Source organism: Marmota flaviventris, chromosome 1 (assembly GCF_047511675.1).
Source record: "Marmota flaviventris isolate mMarFla1 chromosome 1, mMarFla1.hap1, whole genome shotgun sequence".
In the NCBI taxonomy this organism is placed as follows: Eukaryota; Metazoa; Chordata; class Mammalia; order Rodentia; family Sciuridae; genus Marmota; species Marmota flaviventris.
This window is the reverse complement of record NC_092498.1, coordinates 173,940,592-173,965,145: the sequence shown is the minus strand read 5'-3', so window position 1 is coordinate 173,965,145 and position 24,554 is coordinate 173,940,592. Positions and strand designations below refer to the sequence as shown.

The 24,554-nt window shown below is 44.4% G+C and overlaps 1 protein-coding gene across 1 annotated transcript in view; it reads right to left on the bottom strand.

The window, feature by feature from the left end:
- The window catches only part of Ptprg (protein tyrosine phosphatase receptor type G), a 708,866-nt gene that overhangs the window by 85,283 nt on the left and 599,029 nt on the right, over positions 1-24,554 (bottom strand). Inside the window, exons 9-12 of the mRNA XM_071619197.1 lie at positions 19,272-19,456; positions 15,934-16,042; positions 9,050-9,099; positions 6,533-7,313 (exon numbers count right to left, since the gene is read on the bottom strand). Coding sequence (XP_071475298.1) covers positions 6,533-7,313; positions 9,050-9,099; positions 15,934-16,042; positions 19,272-19,456 — 1,125 coding nt within the window. The remainder of the gene's footprint in view (positions 1-6,532; positions 7,314-9,049; positions 9,100-15,933; positions 16,043-19,271; positions 19,457-24,554) is intronic.

Below are 24,554 nucleotides of genomic sequence, written 5' to 3'. Positions count from 1 at the left end.
TGAGCCAGGCTCCTTCACCATCTCCCACAGGGCCTGTTTCACCAGACCTAGATAACCAAGTGACAGCCTGCCATTTCTATTTCAGTTAGATGCTGGGAAAGTGAGGGTTTTGCGAATTCCTAAATTAATTCCAAGCCTCACAAATACAGCCGGTCCTTAACCCACCAGACTGCCACCATCGACAACTGGGACCATCGGCGCTTGGTGGCAGCATCCTGAGGTTCTGAAATTAGTCACAGACAGAAGCCTTAGAATATCTTATGTCAAATGCACTGTCCTCCACAATCTGAATTTCTCAATCCAGTCTCCTCAGTTTTCCACACCAAGAAATGCACAATCCACCCCAGTTAAATGATCACTTTGAGGAAAGGAAACTTCCAAGGACACACATACTTTATGAAAGGAAATTAAACCATACATGGCAGCTGAAATCTCTCTTCATGATGCCTCAGGCGGATCCCTCCCGTCACACCTAGGAAAATACAGCCTGAAGTAGGGGCAAACAGAATTCTAAGGAAAGCATCTCCCCCCAAATCAATCTGACGGTAACTAGACTTGGCTGAGAGCAACTTCAGGTAGTCCATACAAGTTCCTGTCTTAATTTATTTTCAATAACATACACTACATTGTTCCCAACAAGCTGGGTACCATATTCATGATTTTTGCCCTAACTCTATAAACCTGCACTAGGATCGACTTTTGTCCCCAGCTTTTTTTCAAAAGAAAACTTCATAATAATACTATAGGTCAGAAGCTGTATTAATGCTAGCTTTGTCACTATAGGCATTTTGGACCTGGTAATTGTTGGTGTGGTGCTGTCCTATGTGTTCCATGACATTTAATGGCATCCCTGCCCTCTCTCCACCAGAGGCCAGTGTCATCCTCCTCCCCAGTCATGACAACCAAAACCTTTTCCAGATACTGCCAAAGGTCCCTGGGGTGAGGAGAAAAATCACCCTGATATAGAACCTTTGATGTATATGGAAAACTCATAGCTTTTTGGAAATCTACATTTAAAGAGCCAATTACTATTTCACTTGAAATCATCTTGTGTCACTTGCTCTGGGAACTAGTGCCAAAGCCAACAGGGAGGCCGCAGGGTGAGGGGTTGACTCCCCTGCACTGTGGAGCCAGACCCATGCTCAGGTCCTGTCTTGCCCTGTGCTTTGTGACCTGGGCACGCTTCTTACCCTGCTGAGCCTCGGTTTCCTCACTGAAGTGACAGTAATAATGACAGTGCAGACAGCAAGGGATTGCTATAGGATAAGTGACACCGGTAGTTGGTCTTTAACACAGGCACAGTCAGCAGGAAATGCTTTAACATAAACTGATGAGGCTAACGATGTCTTTTGATAATCAAAGGTTTTCAAATTGGATTCTTTGGACCTTGAGGCCTCTAAAACCTTGGGTTTTCCCCCCAAAGAAGCAGGGTAGACAGAGCTCAGCACCCTTCATTCTGGCTCAAATAAGAAGAGCAGGCCAGGATCTTTGTCTAACTCTCCCTTTCTAACTCATGCACCATATAAAAGTAGGCCATGGGCTAGACTGGCCCTGTGGGCTGTAGTTTGCTGACCTGAGCTGGACCATCCCTTTAGCATCTGCCCAGGGCTGACTGGAAGAAGTGGTTGGTAAACCATCCACGAAACACTGTGGATATGTTGCAGTTCTGAATCAAATTTAATCTGAGTTTCCTTCATTCAAGCAAACAAACGTGGACAAATCCTAGCACAAAATGACGAGTCTGTAGACTGTGTGCTCTCCGCATGTGTTGCTGGGGCTTGCCACACCCCCACGCTGACCCAAGAACCCAGAATTGCATCAGATGGGTTTTTAGTCTGCCTCCATATTCACGCAGGGGCTCCTGAGGAGGGACCATCTGCTGGATTTCCACGCAGCACACATCCGGCTGAGGGCTTTGCACTAAATAGATGTTCAAAAAAAGGTTGGTGACAGGGGAGGAGATGACTGCGACACACGGGCATCCAAAGTGAGGCAAACCATAGCGGTCACCACTGTAACAGGAGCGGAGCACTGGTGGTTCCTACCTGGTCCAGGGATGTGTTTTTCTTTGGCACACGTGGAAACAAACAAACAAACAAAAAAACTTGTTTTTGAGATTTGAAGTCACTTAAAATTGGAGGATTCTGCAATAAAACCTGAATCATTTGACTCACCAGGCATTTTCAAAGCAAGAATCAGATGGAACTGTGAAGGCCCTCTTTTTATTGATATTATTAATTTTTTGGTACCAGGGATGGAGTCCAGGGGTGCTTAATCACGGAGCCTCATCCCCAGCCCTTTGTATTTTTGATTTTGAGACTGGGTCTTGCTAAATTGCCATGCTGGCCTCAAGCTTGTAATCCTCCTGCCTCAGCCTCCCAAGCTGATGGGATTCCAGGTGTGTACCACCATGCTCAGCTGAGAACCACCATGCCCAGCTGAGAAGGCCCTCTTGAGAAAAGGCAGGAGTTCCCTAGCGTGCTATAGACCTCACCAGTCCCTAATGCTTAATACCTGCTCCTTTTCTGTCACTGAAATTGCCTGTCTGATTTCTGTAGGTGCCTGACTTTGTCACCTCATCCATAGAAGGATTCCCCTCCTTTCCTCCCTTAGGGGATAAAGCTATTACTCAGCTCTTCAAGGATGTTATCAAAGGACTGTAAACAAGCCTTTTGGAGATACTTATAAAAACAGAATAGTTTATATCTTTAGATGCTATCACTTTTCTCAAGGAGGCTAAATATTAATTCAAATAATTGTTTTTAGTTAATGTGAAAATAATTTAAGTGTGCAATGGACTCAAACAAATGTATGTCCAAAGTCTTTAAAATTAATCACCACTAATATTAAAACAACCATTATTTCAGTTGAAAAAACAAACATCAAGTGGGTGGAGGCAGATGGGGGGCAGGATGGGATGGATGGATGGAGATGTATCGAGACCTTGAGGATCATGGACCCATGTAGGCTTGCCATTTTTGCCTTCAAGTTACATCCTTTATTAAACAACACACACACACACACACACACACACACACACACACACACTATTATTTCTGCTTAAATCAGGAACCAGCAAATGACAGCTCATGGGCCCCATTGGGCCACTGCCTGTTTTTGTAGACAAAGTTTCCTGGCCTCCAATCACATCCACTTATTTATGTCTTTTCTGTGGCTGCTGTGGCTGCTGGGAGGCAGAACGGAGTGGTCGCAACCAACACCTATGGCAAAGCTACAAATATTTACTATCTGGTATTTGCTGGAGAAGTCTGTCAAACCCTGGCTTAAACAATCTCCACTGCCACTTTCAAATTCAAATTGCCTGAAATTCTGAAAGAAGCACCTCTTTGGCTTTGGGGAGGAGTGGATCTTCCCATTGGCATGGAGAAGCCAGATTTACCAGTGCCCAGGATGGACAGTTATTCTTGGAGGTAATTTTTTTTTTAGTTGTAATTGAATACAATATCTTTTATTTATTTATGTTTATGTGGTGCTGAGGCTTGAACCCAGGGCCTCATATGTGTGAGGCGAGAGCTATACCACTAAGCCATAACCCCAGCCCTGGAGGTCATTTTTAAAGCCAGTTAACTGGGGACCAGTCTTGATATGCTCTTCAATGTCCATGGATGTCTGCAAAAAAGACATGTTGTGCTGGGCATGGTGGCACACACTTATAATCTCAGTGATGTGGGAGCTGAGGCAGGAGAATTACAAGTTCAAAGCCAAGCTCAGCAACTTAGTGAGACCCTGCCACAAAATTTAAAAAAAAAAAAAGGCTGGGATATGGCTCAGTGGTTAAGTGCTCCTAGGTTCAATCCCTGATACCAAACACACACACACACACACACACACACACACACACACAATTAGGGGGATTCCTCATAGTTGCCATTATTCCTGCTGAGAGCACCTCCTTCCTTGTCACCAAGAAGGAGGTGGATGCTCTTCCATGGATCTCAACATGGCTCCTCCTTTATCTACATCACCCTTTGCCCCAATGGGCTAGTATAATCTCCACATTACAGATGAGGACATGGAGTGAATAAGGGACTGAGCTAAGATGATTTGATTCCAAAAGCCACTCTCCTCAAGACTATAAAATGCTCTCTAATACCCAGAGATGCACATGCCCCATACCTGGAGCTGGAAATCCCCAAGGTTGTCCCTTGTTTTTCTCCCCTCTCCCTGGAATCCGAATCCAGTGGCAGGAACTCATTGCCACCCACCTGGAGTAGTCCTGGACTCCACACCATTTCCAGCCTCTAGAGCTGTGACTACTCCCAACCAAGCTCTCAGCAGCCATATTTTTCGAAAGTATAGTCAAAGAAAGGTTTGAGGACACTATTTGCCAGAACCTTTAGTCTAGAGGTCAAACCACACAAGCTCAAAGAACAGTTCCAAACCCACCCCTGGTCTTGGGAGAAAATACAATGGCTGGTCCTCGCCATATAACCAGTGAGTCCTAACCAGGGCTCCCCTATGATTTCCATGCAAAGGCCCAAGTGATCTTTCAAAAAAGTCAATGAGATGGACTCTGCCATTGGTTTCCCATTTCAAGTACAACCAATCCTCAGCATGGCCAATGAATCCCTCCCACACAGGACTTGTGCCAGCCTCTGAATTCACGCTTCACTTCTTCCCTCATGTTCTCACTCCAGTGGCCTTCTTTCTGATAGCTCCTCAACCCATCCAAACTCATGCCCACTTTAGGGTCCTGCTATACCTGCTGTTCCTGCAGCCTAGAATGCTCTTCTGTGGATCTCAACATGGCTTCTCCTCAGCACTTGGTCCATTGCTCAAATGTCATCCTTGGCGACTCAGGGTTATACTGTCCCTCTCCCTGACTTCAGCAATGAACACTATTTAAAAGCCATGCATTTGTTTAATGCAATAGTTTCGAGCTCCCCCATTAGACTATTAACCCCCAGGAGAACAGAAGTCTGTCTTGATCTAGGGTCGCATCCCAGTGCCAGGGGTACAGTGGGCACTCCTTATTATTATTTTTTTCTATGATGTCTTCAAGTGCAAGAAATTCAGCTGCCTCCCAGCAATCCCTAGAGGGAAAGTCATGTTCATCAAGGAACAGCTTCATAAGGGGTCCATATTTCCTTCACTTAATTCCACACGAGGCTCCTGAGCACCTTTCCCTAAAGCTGTAACAAACTGAGCAACATCCATAGGGAGACCCCTACTTTAAAAAATTAGTTCATACCAGCTTTAAGAGGAAAGTAATTCAAAACATGAAAATTTATTCTAAGTTGTATCTTGACATACGAGATCTCAGCTTTAGATGAATTTTAATGTTTACAAGTGCAAAAGCAAATAAATATTTACCAGTTGCCTTTTTTTTGCACTCTTATAACTCTACAACAGCTTAGACGCAAAAAAAAAAAAAAAAAGAAAGAAAAAAAATTGTTGCTAAACATCTTGTAGTCTGGCAAAACGAAGAATTTCTTATTAAGAAAACCCCTCACAACAATAACAACCCCTCATGCTATAGCTCCCTTGTGGAAACTATCAGAATGGTTCATTAAGAGTTGAGCATACGATAAAGCAAAAAAGGAAAAAATTGTCACATCAAGCAGAGGCCAGACCAGCCACGCCCTGGTCTGGACACTGGGTAACTCACATAGACAATGACAGCTCTGGGATACAAGGCCACATTTTGTAGTACAAGACCATGGACTAATAAGGTTTCAGGAGTAGGTCCCTGTCCTCCTAATTCTCTTTGATTACATTGTGATTATTTTCTCTGTTATCATTTTATAATCAAAAACTTTAGTTAGGGGGCTGGGGTTGTGGCTCAGTGGTAGAACGCTTGCCTCCCACGTGAAAGGCACTGGGTTCCATCCTCAGCACCACATTAAAACAATATAAATAAATAAATAAATAAAATAAAGGCATTGTGTCCAACTACAACTAAAAAAAAATACTAAAAACAAACAACAACAAAAAAACCCTTTATAGTTAGGCAGTTTTCTGGCTTGCCACCTAATGACCTAAATGGATGGCCCTCTACTGTTCCTGCTACCCAGTTTCCTGACTTGTGCTCCAGGGAGCTGCTGCCAATCATCTGTCTTTCCCTTTATCCCAGGAGGCAGGCTCTGGGAGTCCTGGATGCAGAATCCAGCCAAGTGCCCCACACAACACTGACTGCCCATGTGCTAATTAAAGGGTTAAGGGATGAAATCTTCATGGGTAAACTTCTTAGGATTACTGTCTTTTTTATTCACTTTTCTCACTGCCTGGTTGAAGTCTTGGGAGGTACTCCAAGGCAAGGACATAAGTATCAAGAAGAGAATTATTTCAGCCAAGATCAGAGGCTAGGTTCTTTTATAGGAATAGAACAGGGAGACACCTGCGGTCAGCACAGGCAAGGACACACACTCACTCCTCTTGCTTTAGGGGCACACACAGTACTGAGAGACTCTACTACTTTCTGAATTATCATCCTCCACCCCGGATTCTTATAAAAAGGGTTAGACTGGGTCCCAGCAGCACAAAACCTCAAAGGAGGACCCGCCCCACTTACCTGGGTTGACAGTGATAAATTTGCTATCCTCGGAAAATCGGTCCCCTCGGGACCCAGGCTTTTTAGATGGTACTTCGGGCCTCTTGGGATCACTGTCTGCATAATGTTCCTCTGTAGCTGTGGGGGGCACTTGGGTGGGGGTGACCACGTCCGAGTCCAGGCCTGGGGCGGCATCCCCTGCCCGGCCTGGCTGTTCTGTAGGGGTGGCAGGATGGTCCTGCCTGCGCCCCGGTATAGTCTGATGCCCGCCCTCCTCCGTAGTCCTGTTAGGAGTCGAGGGGGTCGGGGTGGGCATGACCCGATTCTGCTCCTGGGTGGCACGGGTCACCCCGCTCTTCTCCTTCTTCTCCGAGTCCTTCTCTCCTTCCTCCTCGTGCTCCCGTTCTCCATCCTCACTCTCGTTTTTCTCATCCTTCTCCCCATCTTCTGTGCCCTCGCTGTCTTTGGTGGGTGCCGAATCACCGTCGGGCCCTGGAGAAGCCAGGGCCTCCGTGGTCGCAAGCACTGGCCTCACCGCCTGCTTGCTGGCGGAGGCAGCGGTGGGGAGACGCGTGGGCCACACGGTGCTGGGGAAGGAGGAGATGCCCCCTCCCCCAAAACCCAGGCCTGCAAGGAGCGTGCTGGTGACCACTGAGGCCACGGTGGCTTGGCTTCCACTGGAGGAGGGGCCCATCCCGGTTGCCATGGAAACAAATGAGAAGGGGATGCCAGAGGACGTCCAGGTGGAAGATCCCGAGCTGATGGGGGCCATGTCAGCTGAAGAGGCAGGAGAGGCTGTGGGCTAAAAAGGTCACCGGGAGGTTGCAGAAGCAGCAGAGGAATGAAAAAGCAGACAGGTATCAGTAATTAGGACTGAGAATGAGACCCTGGTTTGCAAAACCTCATAGAGTTTGACTCATCCATCCATGTGGTCCCCCAATGGTTGGTGCAAATGTTGACCATGGGTGGCCAACTCTTATTTTAATGGTTTTATAAATAATTTGGATGCATTAAAACATTTAACTAGTGTAGCAAACACAATGTCACTGATGTTGCTCAGGATGAGGCTAGGTGGCACAAAAGTTAAGCGTGGCATTCAAGTTGGCTTAAAGACAGTGAAAAGCGACAACTTGGCAATATTAGATAGTCTACTATTCTCAAGGTGACAAAGGGCACGAGTTTCATGCTTTTATGTCAACCATTGGAAATTCTGGTGAACACGTAGCTCTTAGGTCTGGAAGGGCCCTAAGGAATCATGTCCAACTCCACCATCTTGCCCTGAGGGAATGGATGGAGAGAGAGGGGGAGTGGCCTGGCCAGGGGCACTCTGACACAGTCAGGAGCAGGAGTCACTTCCCACTGCCAGCTCTGGGAACTGGCTTACATTTCTATCTTTCTACACTTGAGCCCATGGACATGGTACCTTTCAGAATCTCTGGGCTGGTCCATGGCAAAACCTATGCCCATGTAGATGACAACAACATTAACAACAATATCAAGAGTTGCACTCAACAAGTGCCAATTGTGTACCAAGGTTTTCCATGCTACCCTGGAGGCAGATTTGATCCTCACCCCATCTGATAGGTGAGGACAGTGTCCAGGAGCTTACCCCAGGTACAGAGCTAGGAAGATCAGAGGCATGGCTACCTACTGGCAAATCTCAGCTCATCCTGATCACTGTACTCTGAGGCTCAGTTTTGGAGTTTTATTCATATAAGGTATCTATGAAAATAATAAATTTTTCTGTTCCGAGATAGTTTAGTTCTCACAAGCTAGAATCCAAAATTCCATCCTATCATTTATACAATTCAAAACAATAACGGGAGCAACTCAGGTTTCTTGACTTCATCGTCAAGTGAAACTTGGTACTTTAAGGAAGACCGGGTTAGCAAAGCTGAGTTCTGAAGTTCATTAATGAAGACAAAATACCACCTGAGACTTGACTTGACACAGAAGGTCAGGCTCCCTGGGCCCTTCCTTGTTCTCTGGTTGATGCTGGGCACATTACTTTAACTCAATGAACCTCATTTTCCTCATTTGTAAAATGGGGAGAATAGTAATGCAATTTTGTGGCTGTTTTGAGAAGTGAGTAAAATAACCTGTGCCTGAAATTCAGAAGTGCTTAGTGAGTTTCAGGCTATTATTGTTATAACCACCATCTTTATTAGTTGTATCAGGAATGGGGAAACAGAGATATTAATTCAGGCTCCAGAAATCTGCAAATCTCTGTAACTTTGGGCAGGTGACAAAATCTTTAATTTTATTTTATGCCAGATGAAGGGCTCAGAACAGATTAACCCCCTTGTATCATCTGATCTCAGGGAACAAAAATAATTACAAAATTATACAATATAAACCTCTAACACTATTGCACAGCTCTTTTTCAAAACGTATCGAAGAGTGAATACTTTTTCTCTATTTTAACCTCTTCAGATTGTGCAATTCAACAATATCATACTGCCACCTTGTGGTAATACTCATAACTGCATGCAAATTAACAGCCACCCAGGACAAAACAACCACTATTTCTTTACTTACCACTCCTGTTTTCACAATCCTGGTTCCCTGGAATATTCGAGTGGTATTAGCTGAAAAATAAAGAAATGGCAATGTAAACCACAGACCATTTTCTTTGGGGGAGAGGAAGTTCCAACAAAACTTTTAATTGTGAACACAAATCTGAATCTGAATTTTTATACATACATATAAACATATTTATGACATGCTCACATGTCATAAAATATTCCTCTGCAGGTTTTGTCCAACCGTTTAAAAATGCAAAAAAAAAAAAAAAAAAAAAATCACCACCACCACCAACAACAACCAAAAAACCCCAAATCCTTTCTTGCTTGCAAGTCATACAAAATCATGCAGAGATTTGGACTATGATCCACAGTTTGCTGTCCCGTCTTAAGGTGCTGATTAAAATTTAAAATTTTTTTGGTAGTTTTCTGTTTTAATATTGAGGCACAACTTCCATACAGTAAAGTACACAAGATTTAAATATACAATTCAGGTTTTTTTTACATATGTAAACACCTGTGTAACACCCATTTTAAGATACCAAAAAAAGACAGCAAAATTAATTTTTAAAACGTATTTATTTATGTATCCCAATATGTCCAAACTATTATCATTTGAACATGTAGTAAATGATGTTTTTAATCATAAAAAAAAAAAAGATCTAGATATTCTCTGGTGCTTTGCTGCTGTAAAGGTTTGCTTGCACCCCCAACCCAGATAATATCCACTCAGCCCCAAAGTTAGCCCACATTCTACTCTGTCAGAATTTTGCCAATATTTGAACTGTATTTAAATGGAATTATATTATTCCATTGTTCTTCTCAATGATCTTTTTGGTCATCATTTCCTGTATCATCCATTGGGATTCTAATATGCCTCTCTTCAATTAATATTTTTATCATCTAAAAAATGAAGCAAAGCCTATTTTTTTGTCTTACCCCGCTTTTTCTGGGAGGAGGGGTTCTGGGGATTGAACCCAGTGGCACTCGACCACTGAGCCCCATCCCCAGCCCTATTTTGGATTTTATTTAGACACAGGGTCTCACTGAGTTGCCTAGGGTCTCACTAAGCTGCTGAGGCTGGCTTTGAACTCACGATCCTCCTGTCTCAGCCTCCTGAGCTGCTGGGATTGCAGGTGTGCACCACCACGCCAGGCATCTTACCCCTTTTGTATGTTATTATTCATTTAATTTCTCCTTGTGTTTTAAAATATTAAGACAGTGCCACTGTTTCACATGGTCAAACTAGCTGATATTCATCATTCATTATCCTTTCAGTGGTGCTCATTTCTTCCTGTAGTTTTCTTTTCCCATATGGTTATAATTAAACAATGTAACTTAATTTTTTAAATTATAGTAAGATACACAATATTAAATTTGCCACTTGATCCATTTTTTTGTGGGGATGTGGGTACCAGGGTTTGAACCCAGGGGTACTCGACCACTGAGCCACATCCCCAGCCTGATTTTGTATTTTATTTAGAGACAGGGTCTCGCTGAGTTGCTTAGCACCTTGCTAAATTGTTGAGGCTGGCTTTGAACTTGTTTGTGATCCTCCTGCCTCAGCCTCCCGAGTCACTGGGATTACAGGTGTGTGCACCACCATGCCCAGCATGGTGATCCATTTTTAGGTCTATGGTTCAGTAGTGTTAAGAGTGTTCATGTTATTGTGCAACCAACCACCACTACCATTTCTCTCTAGAACTTCTTCATCTGGGAAAACTGGAACTCTACATACCGAAACAACTGCTCATTTCCTCCTACCCTCAACCCTGGCAACCACCTCTCTACTTTCCATTCCTATAAACTGAACTTCTTTGGACATCTAATATAAATGTCACCCTGTGTATTGGTGGTTTTGTGACTGGCTTAGTCTGCTTAGCATAATCTCCTCAAGGACAGCCATATATACCACATTTTGTTTATCCATTCATCTGCTTCTACCTTTGTGCTATTATGAATAATGCTAAACAACAGAACTTAAAAACATCAAACTTTGTGGTTATTGCAAAAACCGAAAGTGCTGGAAGAAGCGAAAAATCTGCCACCTACATACACTGCACTGAAAAACTAGCCCCCAAATGCTAATTACCTAAATACCCTGTGCCTGCTACAGTTTTTACAACTACATCAAAAATGTCAAGTGACCTACGTATATTTTTGTTTGCCTTGTAAGCCTCTTTAAGAAATTGAGCCTATAATCCTAGCAGCTCAGGAAACTGAGGCAGGAGAATCACAAATTCAAAGCCAGCCTCAGCAACCTGTCTCTAAATAAAAAAAAAAGTCTGGGGATATGGCTCAGTATTTAAGTGCCTCTGGGTTCAATCCTTGGTATTAAAAAAAAAAAATCAAATCTTCTCCCAACATTGTAAAGGCTTCCACCTCAAAAACTCTCAGGTGAACATTGATCTGCAAAATTATGATCAATGTTGGCAATACTGGGTGACTTCCATACAGGGCAACACTTGCCTGGGGCCAAGGATCTGTCACCCCCTTTAGCTGGGTGCATGGTCTCACATTTCCCACGGAGAACCCTCCCTTCATTCACAACCTATCCCATGCCTGCCCCCACCCCAGGCACCTGAGCGTGCAACCCCTTGACCTAAAGATACGTTCATTTTGCATAGTTGGATACTGAAATATGTAAAGAGGCTCATGTGGGGAAGAGATGGATCTAGAAGGCAAAGCAACTGGGTAGATTCCAGGTCCAACAAAGCAGCCATGGAACAAATAGTGTGGGTCTCACGGGGACTACAAGTGGCCTCCCATGATCATGGAGTTGCCCAGGCATCCAGACCTCAACTGCTTGGACAGGTGAACACGCCTCCCTCCATTAACACAGGAAGGAAAGTTCTCAGGAGAGTGGCCTTACCTGCCCTTTAGAAAGGGCTCTAACGAAGGCCAACAAACTCAACAGTCACTCCATCTACGTGTCAGATTTTTGTTAAGTCTTGCACAGTCTTTACTAGGGTCAGTGGTAGCTCTGGTGATCAGGAACTTTCTTTAAGAACTCTCAGATCAGGAGTCCTTAAACCTGGACCAGGGGCCTAATGGAATGCAGGGATGAGGTGTGGGGGGTGTGTGTGACATCTGTATTCTGGCTAAGCTCCCTGCAGTTGTGCACCTCCTGTCGTGAAGGAAGGACGCAGGCAACCGATCTCAGCTGCGTTCTCAGGATCCATATTGTTTTCACACTGCTTTGGCATTATAGTGGTTATTTGGGCATATCACTGATGTTCATCAATGCTCAGAAATAACAGCCACTCACAGGCCAGCTGTTTGTCATTTAAAACTTTACTACAGTTAGCGCATATACTGCTCAATCTCGGATTGGTTTAAAATATTTTGACAACTGTATTTAAACATAATTGGTTCCTCTGCTATGTATTCTACTTATTGATTTAAAACCATTCTGAGGGAGGATCTGTGAGCTTCTCCAGGCTGTCTCCTGGGGTCTGTGACTCAAAGCAAAAGCTCAGGAACCCCCACCCCCACCCCCAGCCCTCTTCCTGTGACTGCTGAGATCTGGGAAATGGCTTGGAATACTTAGTCAGCTATTGTTTTATCCTTTCTTTGAACAGCTGGGCTACTGAGTCATAACTCTTTAGGGTGGTCCATGGCTGCACAACAATGATTGGGCTTTAGAATAAGAAAAGAAGTAGATGTGATGGCGCACACCTATAACCCCAGTGGCTCAGGAGGCTGAGGCAGGAGGATCAGAAGTTCAAGGCCAGCCTCAGCAACTTAGTAAGGCCCTAAGCAACTCAGGCAGACTCTATCTCTAAATAAAATATTAAATGGGCTGGGGATGTGGCTTAGTGCTTAAGTATACTTGGGTTCAATCCCTGATACCAAAAAAAAAAAAAAAAAAAAAAAAGATAATAATAATAAGAAGAAGAAGAAGAAGAGGAGCAAACTCCACTTAGTAGCTAAATGATTTCCTCCTTGTGCATCCTGAACATTATTTCCCCATTTATAAAACATATAACCTTAGTGGCTGTCACCAAGTGAAGTTCAGATGAAGTAATTTAGGTAAAAATGCCTGGTAATGGTGAGCCACTTCAAAAATACCACTTGTTAGTATTATGGCTATTATATTTACCACAGTAAGGTAAATATACTGATTATCTTCTATACTTAAATATTGTAATAGTTACTACAATAAGGTAAAATATTCCATGTGACTTTCTCGCGTTCCCAAATCATATGCACATTTATTACTGTGAACAAAGCTGCTATAGAATTCTTTAACCTTTTTTAAAAATTTTTCTTTCCTTTTGAATCTTAAGTTCACATTGATGAATTTGGTACCCTGGCCTCTCTTGCTCCTAACTGCCTACACCTGGCACAGCAGAAAAGCTAAGTAAGCTCACCCACATCAAGATCTAGGTTTTTACACTATGCACATGTGTTGTAGGAAAAAATGCTGAAGCTATCCTGGGCAGGTGTAAAGAAAGATCCCGCCCCTTGACGCACCTACAGGAGTAAGCACCAGGGCACACGGAGCAAACTCCTGTCCACCTCTGAGCAAAGATATTGGTGGACAAAGGAGACACCAGCCATTTTTAATAAGTCACTGTGGTCAGACATTTAAAACACTCTTTGCTTTGAGTTTACAGCTGACAGGGCCTTTTTGAATTGCATTATATTATAAACATTTAATTTTTCAAAGTCAGCGTGAAAGCCAGGCAGCTCAAGGGCTATTCATCAGAAGAGGCAGCTCTGTAGATCTAGAGTTCTTGGATGGAGCACAGGGGAGGCCTAATCATGATTGATATGTCTGAAGTTCCTAGGCCCGGCTGTAGCAAGCTCCCAGTCTGCCCTCCCTTCTCTCTTCCCTTGGCTCATGGTCTTAACACTGGGAAAGGGTTAATATATTCAGCGTATGGATAGACAGAGTGAGTGAGATTTACTTATGTAAAACCGCAATCATGCTAATTTTGACTAGTTTAAATAGAAAGGATGAGATCATTAGCAAAGAATAAATACTACATGCAAAATTTTTGAGCTAGAAAGAAGCCTTGAAAGAAATCTAGGCCAGAGGGCCTCTTGCCCTGAGTTCATCACTATTTTTTTTTTTTTACATCAAACTAAAATACACATTGAGCATTGCTAATCTAAAAATCCAAAATCCTCCCCAAAATTCAAAGTCCAAAACTTTATAAGCACTGAGAAATGGTTTTAAATTCTGGATCATTTTGGATCTTGAGTTTGTGTTCCAAAATGATCCAGGATGCTCAGGATGTGTTCAGGATGCACAAGGAGAAAATCATTTAGCTACTAAGTAGGGATCTTTGACTCGTAAAGTCTATGCAAATACTCCAAAATCACCCCCGAAAAACAAAACTTTGAAGTGTGAAACCCATCTGATCATTTCAGATAAGGGATACTCAACCTGTATTAAGGAGATGTCAACAGCACTGCCAGTAATTAACACTATGCTAGTTCTTTAATATGCCTCACCTGTCACTCTACAAGGACCCAGTGAGGTTGGTACTGAGGTTGGTACTGTCAATACCACCACTGTTTGGATTGGCAGGCTATATGTAGCTCCAAGATAAGAGATATTCTCAAGAGTGGCACAGTAGCTAACTGGCAGCCAGGACTCACTGGAGACCCTCACTCCAGATCCCCGGCTCCAACCTAGCATTTGCCAGCCCTTAATGTGTGTGCCAGTCACTAGGGGCACCTTGTTAGAACTCAGATGCCTGTGACCACCTCCCTATGCTGATGCTGCTCATCTATGACCTATGATATGTTCTAGAGGATTTCTGCATTTTTCAGGGACTCAAAAAGGTTAAGAACCAGTATCCTGGGGTGCAGGTTTATCATTTGGAAATGGGAAAGTTGAGGCCCCTAAGAAGTAAAGATCCTGAGCAGGAAGGGCCTCAGACTGGCAGAGTCCCGTCCAGTGCCCTGGTCCTTACTTGTACACTGCTCAGAGTGCCTATCAGAAAACCAAATCCACAACCTCTGGCCCATAGGGCTGCCTGTTTTGGGAACCAGTACCAAGATTAGGCTGGGGCAAGTAAGACAGAATGCATCCTATCTTTATTTTTAAATTTTTATTATTATATGTTTGGTGCTAGCAATTAAACCAAGGGCAAGGTAAGCATGTATTCTACCTACCACTGAGCTACAGTATCCCAAGCCCCTCATCTTCATTTAAAATTCTTTGTACTGATTTTGTTTTCTTAAAAAAAAAATATCCCATTGAATAGTTATGTATCTTGTTGGGCACGGTGGTGCATGCCAATCATCCCAGTGGCTCAGGAAGCTGAGGCAGGAGGATCTTGAGTTCAAAGTCAGCTTCAGCAAAAGTGTAGTGCTAAGCAACTCAGTGAGACCCTGTCTCTAAATAAAAAATACAAAAAAGCGCAAGGGCTTGTCTGTGGCTTGCAAGTGGGAAAGGTGAATCACATATTTGGGGCTCTAAGTTTTTTTTGGTTTTTTTTAAGTTTGGTGCTGGAGATGGAACCCAGGGCCTCATGCATGCTGGGCAAGTGCTCTTCCACCAAGCTGCATCCGAGCCCTGGCTGCAGTTCTTGAGGGAACAATAGACAGAATCATGTTGGAAATCCAAAGAGGACACCTGCCAACACACTCTGACATGGGGCTAGACAATGGGTAGTGGAAAAGCCCACATGCCTGGTTCCCCAAAGTTGGAAAATAACAATAAAATCAATAAGCCAAAAATTGCTTTGCTTTTCTTCCCCTCTTCTGACCTAGGGTATGTCCAACCTCAAAGACAGATACAAATTCCTGGGGTTTTCTAGGTGTGCTTTAAATGCCTACGTGGATCCTTAGACTGGGTTTGTGTTCTTGTGCCCAAACCCCTCCAGGAAAAGGACAAAGCATGAACAGAGGGTCAGGTGGGAGTGAGAAGGAAACCAGCCTTACCTTGGAAGAGCATCGTCTGGCTGAAGTCGCTGCGCATGTCATTCCGACACACGGCCTGGACTCGGAACAGGTAAAGGCTATCGGGTGAGACATGGCTAATGGTGGCTTTCTGCAGGGGAAGAAAGAGGAGGCAATGAGTTTCTTCTGAAAGCCAGGCACACTTTGTGCTCAAAAGTAAATCTGGATACCCTGGCAAATCCTGGCAGACGTGGTGTTCCCCACTGACCACAGCCTGCTTTGGCAGGAAAGATCACCTTGTAATGACCTTCCCCAGGAATCTGTTTTTAGCACTTAAGAAGAGAAGAAGTGACAACATCATTCTTTCTTTTTTATTTTTTAAAAAATATTTTAGTTGTAGATGGACACAGTACCTTTGTTTAATTTATCTATTTTTACGCGGTGCTGAGAATTGAACCCAGTGCCTTGGACCTGGAAGGTGAGAGCTCTCCTGCTGAGCTACAGCCCCAGCCTGACAGCATCATTCTTGACTTGGAGGACTTAGTCCTCTTTATTGTTCACAAGGTCTGAATTTCTGTCACAATTACTGTACCATGTAAGCTATAATTACTGGTCCTAGATGGCCTCTAGAGTTATCAACCAAATAATCTCCAGAGCAATGCAGAGTGCAGAACATCAATAAGAAATTCTCTCTTCCTTTGCAGTTTGAAGGTCTTGTCGTATCCTGACTATGTATAACAGAGAGCACGAGGCAAGGAAGAACACTAGGCCACAGGTCATGAGACGTAAAGTCATCACACCACTCACTAGCTGTTACTCAATGGCTTTCAGCCTCTGCTACCTTCAACTGTCAAGTGGGAAGAGGAACAGCTACCTCATGGGTTCTTCTGAGAACTGGGTAACACAGGTCAAGCAAACCTTGTTCATGGTGTACCACACTCAACAGCAGACAGAGCACCACTGGTCTAACACAGGAGGTGGATGGGTCCAACCTGCAGGCCAGATCCAGCCCCTCTTCTGTTTTTATAAATAAAGTTTTATTGGCACACAGCCATGACCCTATTATTTATATGTTGCTGATAGCTGCTTTCACCCTTTAAAGGCCCAGATGAATAGGTAGGAGAGACTGTATAACCTGTAAAGCCTAAAATATTCATCATCTGGCCCATTCTAGAAAAATGTTTGTGAAACGCTGATCAAATATCACCAGGCAAATAAATCCAAGTCACCATTCCTAATGTGTCATTATAAGAGCCTTTGTAGCTGGATTTGGTGGTGCATGTTGGTAATACCAGTGGCTCCAGAGGCTGGGGGAGATAGAAGGATCGTGAGTTCAAAGCCAGCCTCAGCAACTTAACAAGTCCCTAAGCAATTTAGCGTCCCTAAGCAGCTAAAAAAAAAAAAAAAAAAAAAAATCAATAAATAAAAAGGGCCGGAGATGTGACTCAGTGGTTAAGAGTCCTTGTAAATGAGAAAATGGAACCTACCTAAAAAGCAGGTAGTACTTGTTTCCCCAAGAAATAAACAGAAGCAAGCAATTTCCATACACTCCTCCCAGTGGATGAGATGTCACTGACCTGTATGTTCTGGGCAGAGAGCTGCCCCGTGAGCCTCCCCAACAAGGGCGCTTCCCTGGCACAGCCACTGCACACCTCTGATGGGTATGAACGTCACTGTGGCGATGGCTGCTGCTTTTGTCTAGAACACAGCTTCCTGATGGGAGCAGCAGGGCAGGGTCTTGTTATTTAACTAAGGTCTCATTTATCTCTTTTGGAAAAGGTGGTGTGACACACGTGGCTCCCAGGTTTGTGGACAGGATGTGACGGAGGGACCTTAGACTGAAGAATGCTATAATCGTTAGGTTCTGCTTTTAGGTTTCTGGAACCAGGGGTGGGAGCACAGCTTTCTGGCCACCAAGTCGGCTCTCTTGATGTACTGAGAAATTAAGAAAATTAATTTTGTGTGTCCCCAAAGAAAATAACCACCCCTAGAAATTCCTAGGGATCAAAACTGGCTGTCAAAGTGTGTTTCTCTCTCTCTGAACCTAATTTATGCCTCATTCCCTAATCTTCTGACCCATCTTCTGTTCAGAGCACAAAATCTTCACTCCATCTATGCAGGGATTTATTAGAATTCACCCCAAGCCAGTATCTGTTCATCTTTGCATGTTTAATTATTTGCCACTTAGAACAAGAAACCGGTTAAGCCAGCGCCTAGATAGTTTCTGCTGATTAATGCAAGCCAGCTTTACTTCAGAGAGGGGAAAATCCCTTACGGGCATCCAGTGATGACAAGAGAAAGGTTAAAACACATCGTAACCTTGGGTGCCTTTCAACAGATTCCTCTCTGATTTCACGAGGGCTCGTCACTCCCTAATGTGACCCAGATAACAAAGTCCAGTGGGGAAATGGAAAATATAAATGGAAATGAAGTGAAAAATTCTCCATCGAAAGAAATAAGAAAAGTATTATTCTATAACTGATTGAATGGGCCCCGAGGACTCTGTATGGAGAGGGAGGAAAAAAAAAACGTGATAACAGTCATTAAGAATCCCACTAGGTGCCCCGCATTTTCATGCACATATACAATTACAGGTTTCATTATTCCAAAGGCTTCCTTTGATTAAGGATAAATGTAGCAAATGTGTCACTTTGAGTTTCTGTGCAAGTGAAGACTACTGCTTGTTGGAGGGTTTGCTTTGAGAAGGTAGCTTCTGCATACACCATTAAGGAAGGGCCTTGTTGGGTGCCCAGTGAGAGTGGAAATGGGGTGTGGGGTTGGGGAACTGGGGGTTGGAGGGGACTGAGCCCAGGTTGCTCCCAGTCGGGTCAGATGGTCTGGGATCTAGGAGCTGCAGAACAGAAGGTGAAGTTCCATGGCCACAAGGATCCCGCAGGAAATGGGAGCATGCAAGATAGGACAAATGGGAATGGTGGGGACTGTGGACAGGGAGGTGGTGATGTGACAGCAGGAAGTTGAAGGAAAAAGGAGGCAGAGGTTGAGGTGGAGTAACTGTGATTATAAGAGTGAATACTTATGTAGCGCTTGCTGTATGCCAGAACCTGGGGGATCCTTAAATGCACCAAGCATTTAATTTGTACAGTAATCCTATTGGATGAAAAGGGACTATTAGAAGCTTTCTATTTGTTAATAATGGCAGCTAAAGTTATCAGTCTTGGAGGGCCACTGCAAAGAACAATTAACTAGCTCTTCCAGGTCAGAGTTCACAGATGCGAGGTCAGGATGGAGCCAGGCTCCTTCCACTGTCCACTCCTGTGGCTAGTATGTGGGAGCACAGCCCATGGCAGTCCCTAAGCTCAGCAGGCCCCTCTGAAACTGCAAGGGCTGTAGCCCCTCGATCTGGAAACAGGGGTCCTTACCAAGTCTTTGTCACTGTCCTTTGTGAACGTCTTCTCTTTCTCGTCTTCGTTCTTGGTCCAGCTGTAGGAGATCATGTAGTTCATGATGGGTGGGTGGTAGATGGTCTCTGGCTGGCTCCAGGACACCTGGAGGGCCGTCTGGTTCAGAGGCTGCACCTTCATGTGGATGGGTGGGGAGCTGCAAACTGAAGACACAGATGGCCAGGCTCAGGGGGCTTCCGGCAGAGTATGCCATTCCACCGTGTGCCCCCAAAGATTCCAACCACAAAAAGTTGAACTGATAGCACGGCAAACACCCAGACTCCCTTTACCGAAATCCACCTACTACTAACAGATTTGGCCTCATCTGTTCTTCTCTTTCCACCTGCACGTACAAACACACACATATACACATACACCTGCTTCTCAGCTAAGTCACTGAAAGCAAATTACAATCATTTTGACACTTCCACCCTAAATACTCTACGAAGTGTCATTTTGACACTTCCACCCTAATACTCCCACATCACCACAATACCACTGTCACACTTAAATCACATATTAGGATAAGCCCAACATAGTGGCTTATCTGTTATCACACCTGCTATCCCCGCAGCTCAGGAGGCTGAGGAAGAGGATCATAAGTTCAAAGCCAGCCTCAGCAACTTAGCAAGGCCATAAGTAACTTAGCAAGACCCTGTCTCTAAATTAAAAATTTAAAAAAAAAAGAGGAGGGGGATGTGCAGAGCTGGGGATGTTGCTCAGTGATTAAGCATTCCAGGGTTCAATCTTCCAAGAATAAACAAACAAATAAATAAATACATGGTTGGATGGATGGATGTAGCTCAGGGAGAGATCACTCCTGGGTTCCATCCCAATACTGAAAGAAAAGAAAAAAAAAAAGAAAAAACCCACATACTAACTCAGGAGTCCTATCTCGTACATAGTCCATATTCAAATTTCTCCCATTGTCTCAAAAATCTTTTCTTGCCACCCCCCTTATTCTCTTTTAACCCAGCATAGTCAAATGACCCTTTCTCATGATTGACTTCTTGTTGTTGCTCCTTCTTTTGTGGTGCTGAGGATTGAACCCAGGGCCTCACACAAGCGCTCTACCACTGAGCCACATCCCTGGCCCTTGTAGTAAACTTTTTGAAGAAGCCAGGGCTTACAGAATGTCCCAACTACAACTGTAGGTGAGATTTTACTGTCAACAGATCAGAGTGTAAATAAATACAATTTAGCATGAGACCTTAAATAATTTTGAAGCAAAGGCACACACAAAAAGGGTGACTTTCTCTGGGGCAGCAGCAGTACCCTGCTTAACGATCCTGATGTGGGGTAGGAGGGCAGGCGAGGCTAATTCTTCCGTTTTTTCCTGGTGGCTGGGAGATTTTAAGAGACATGGTGAGATCTACATCTATGCACAAGCCTACGAAAGGGTTGAGTGCATCGAGTGAGCCTTTACATGTCTGGGGCAGGCTTTCTTCCTGTCCACACTTGACCTCATGAACCAGATGATTCTTTGCTTCACCTGCTAAAGGCCAGGAGCTCCCTCCCCTTCCCACTGTGACAACTAAAAGTATCTCCAGAGACAGATGAATATATCCCCAGTAGGGACCATCTGCCCCCAGGTCAGAACCAGTGATCTACAAGGGGAAACAGATCCAAGGACAAGATCATGGGGGCAGAGCCGATTCTGAGAGCCAGGACGGGATGGAGGCAGGGGAGCGATGGGTGTTTTCTAAGTATATCTGGGGAGCACTTGACTCGAACTGTGGGCCCAAGGAAATTAACTGGGAAATTGGGGAAGAAGGGAGAGCAGAGAAAGCGTCAACAGGTGGGAGCAAGGCAGAGAAGAAGAGCCAGCAAGGGGTCCGGCTCAGGTGGACAGCAGTCTTAGAGGCCAGACTCCAAATCTTATCTTTTTCCTATGAGACCTTGGAAGCCACTAAAAAGATCAGAACCCAAGAATGACAATCAGATTGTTGCTTGACGAAAAGTTCCACATGCTGGGTGAGTGAAGAAGTCCCAGAATGAAAGAGGGGCTGTTCATGGAGGAGTGGAAGGTTCTAGAGCTAACAGCTGGTAAAGCTATGAGACGTAGTGAGGGACCAGGTGAGCAGAAGGATGAGAAACGGAGGACAAACAGGCATGGGGTGCAGAAGGTGGGTAAGAAGGAGGTGAGCACTGGACACAGGTGGTGCATGTTGGTAATCCCAGCAGCTCTGGAGGCTGAGGCAGGAGGATCCTGAGTTCAAAGCCAGCCTCAGCAACTCAGTGAGACCCTTTCTCTAAATGAAATACAAAATAGGGCTGCAGATGTGGCTTGTGGTTAAGTGCCTCTGGGTTCAATCTCTGGTATTAAAAAAAATTTTTTTTAAAGGTGAGCCTGCTGGAGTGGGGAAGAACTCAGTTCTGACTGTGGGTGGAGCCAATAGCTAAGCAGCCTACCACCAGCCAGGCCCTCCTATTCCCACTCAAGAGCCCCAAACCCAAGGCAGCTCTGGGGAGCAGGACTGTGTTCTAGCCAGAGAAGTGTGGGCCACCTTTCAAGGTGCTCTGCTGAAGAAAGGCAGGGATGGGCTTTGACAGAGGCATCCTTTCCCCCCTTCAACTGCAGAACCACACCAGGCCAATAGCTTTGTGTGACTGAGACAGGAAGGAAGGGATAAATTAATGAGGCATCCCTACTGCCCAGGAGAACCCCAGGGAAGCATCACGCTGCCTGCAGTGCAAATGCCACCAGGACAGGGACATCAAACAAAGAATCTGAAGGGAAGCTTCTCAGATGCTCAGGTGAAGTGACAGAGCACCGACACTAGGTGGCGCCAAGCTACTGTTTTTTAAACACTTCATAGAGGCTGTTTCTCAAGAGCTCCTAGAGGTGGGGGGAAAGGACCAGAAAAGGTACACACCGGCCCCCACCCCTTTCCAAATACTACTAGTGAACCAGGGAGATTTATATATGGGGAACTTTCTGCATCTCAGAATGATGACCTCACTTCTATATCTTCCCTCACCTCCTACGATGTTCTTAATTATTTTCCTTTTTCCAAAGCCACGCACTTCCCCACTCCAAGAGGTGAGCAGTAGGAAAACGACATCTCTCTCTAGCAGTTACATCACAACCACACAAATAATTGTTTCACCCACATGCGGATGCAGCCATCCTTCTTATTTATTTCTTGAAATGAAAATAACTGGGTTGCTCTGTGCAGATTAAGATGATTCATGTTAATTAAAAAAAAAAAAAACACATGGAGTACAAAAAAGTAAGAAGAAAGTTTTAAAAATCAGCCCAAATCTCAATGCAACCTCAGATAACCCTGGAGAACATTCTGGGAATCAACATCCAGATAGAGCTCTATTGCTCATACATGTGGGGAAGTCCATAAATACCATTTGATGTAAATGGAAGCATGTGATTTGTAAGCAAATTTGCTGTTGCTGCATTTTGTCCAATAAGCCATGGGTATACTTCCTTGCAATACACAGGGCTTGGTTATCATCACTTTGAAGGAAAGGGAAGAATCCCACTGCCTCAACCTATGAGAAAATATTGAGCTCAGCTCTACAGGGAAGCAGGTGTGGCCATTCTCTAATGGGAATCACCTGCCAGGAAGGGAATTCTGTAATTAAGGTCTTGCAAAACCATGCTTGCTCCAGACAACACATCAGAAGAGTATCAGGCCAGAGGGGACCACAGATTGTAGGCTAAGGAGCCCCTGCCCAGGATCTATGAGAAGCACTGCAGGAACAGAAGCTTCACTTTAGCTGTCTCCTTCTTCACCTTCCTGGACAGGGAGAATGTTTATGGGCACATTGGGACACATTTGGAGGAATGAGAATGGCAATATATTTTTTTTTTTACCCATGAAGAACCAAATAGTAAATATTTTCTGCTTTGGTTTCCAGATTTCAACTACCAACTCTGCCTTTGAAGCACAAAGCTGCAAAAGTACTAAGTAAAAATGAGCCAGTGTGACTATGCCCAAGAAAATTTTATTTATGGACACAAAATTTCAATTTCCTATGATTTTCATGTGAAACAAAATTTTTTGTGACTTTTTTTCCTACTGTCCAAAAATATAAAACCCATGTTTATCAAAAGATAGTGGCAGGTGAGACTTAGAAGATAATGGGAGAGGCTAAATTATTAACTGAAACAAGTTTATCAATTGCATGTTCTTTTTTTTTTTGGGGGGGGGGGACCAGGGATTGAACCCAGGGGCCCTTAACCACTGAGCCACATCCCCAGCCAGTTTTTCTAAGCTGCTTAGGACCTCACTAAGTTGCTGAGACTGGTTTTGAACTTGTGATCCTCCTGCCTCAGCCTCCTGAGCAGCTGAGATTATAGGTGTGCACCACCGCATCCAGCTCAACTGCAACTATATTCTTGGCAGTGAACTCCACCCCTCAGTCCAGACTGACAAGCCAGCTCCTCCATGGAACTCAGATTCTTGATAGAATTTATAGCTACAGGGAATTCAATTACTGATTTTGTGGAATGAACTGGAGCAATTCCACACTGGAGTGGAAGTGCCTGAGGCTGGTTCCTTTTCTGCCTTGTTCGATACATATTTCTTGAATCTACAGCACAGGCCAGCACATAGTAGGCTCACTAGAACAAATCTGCTGAACGACGTGTTAGCTGTACATGCAATAAAAATCTTAGTTTAATACTGGCCAAATGAGATTGCTGTGATGTGTGCATGCACAGATATGAAACAACAAATCCATTATATATAACTATAATGCACTAGTAAAAAATGTGGCAAAAGAAATCTTAGTCCTTCCCCTAATGGGGAGGCCTCTGTGATCCCCCTTCCTGCTTCCATCCCCGCAGCTTTCCAGGTCATTTGTCACTTGCTGATCTCTGGTCAGCCCCACCCCAGCTTCAGGGACGATCTCAACGTCATGTGGCCCCTCTGCCCTGTTCACAGTGTCCAGTACACTGTGTCCTCACCATCTGTTCCTCTCACTGGGCTGGAAGCACCCTCCAGGGAAGGGACCAAGCTCTTGGTCGCTAGTGCCCTGGGAAGAGCTCACATTTCAGAAAAAGAGATATCACTCTTCAGTCAGCACCCGGATGAGATTCCCATCTCCAGGATTAGCGCCACACAATTCACTGCTGGGGGGTCACCTTCAGGAGCCTGTAGTTTGTGTGGAGATCATGCCCCCAGTCATTATTAACTCACACCTTCTGCAAAGGGATGTTTGCTAATTAGGAACTCCATTCAGTCTATGGAGGCAACAAAAATCCCAGAATGCTCAGCAGCTGAGGTCAGACTGCCAGGGGAC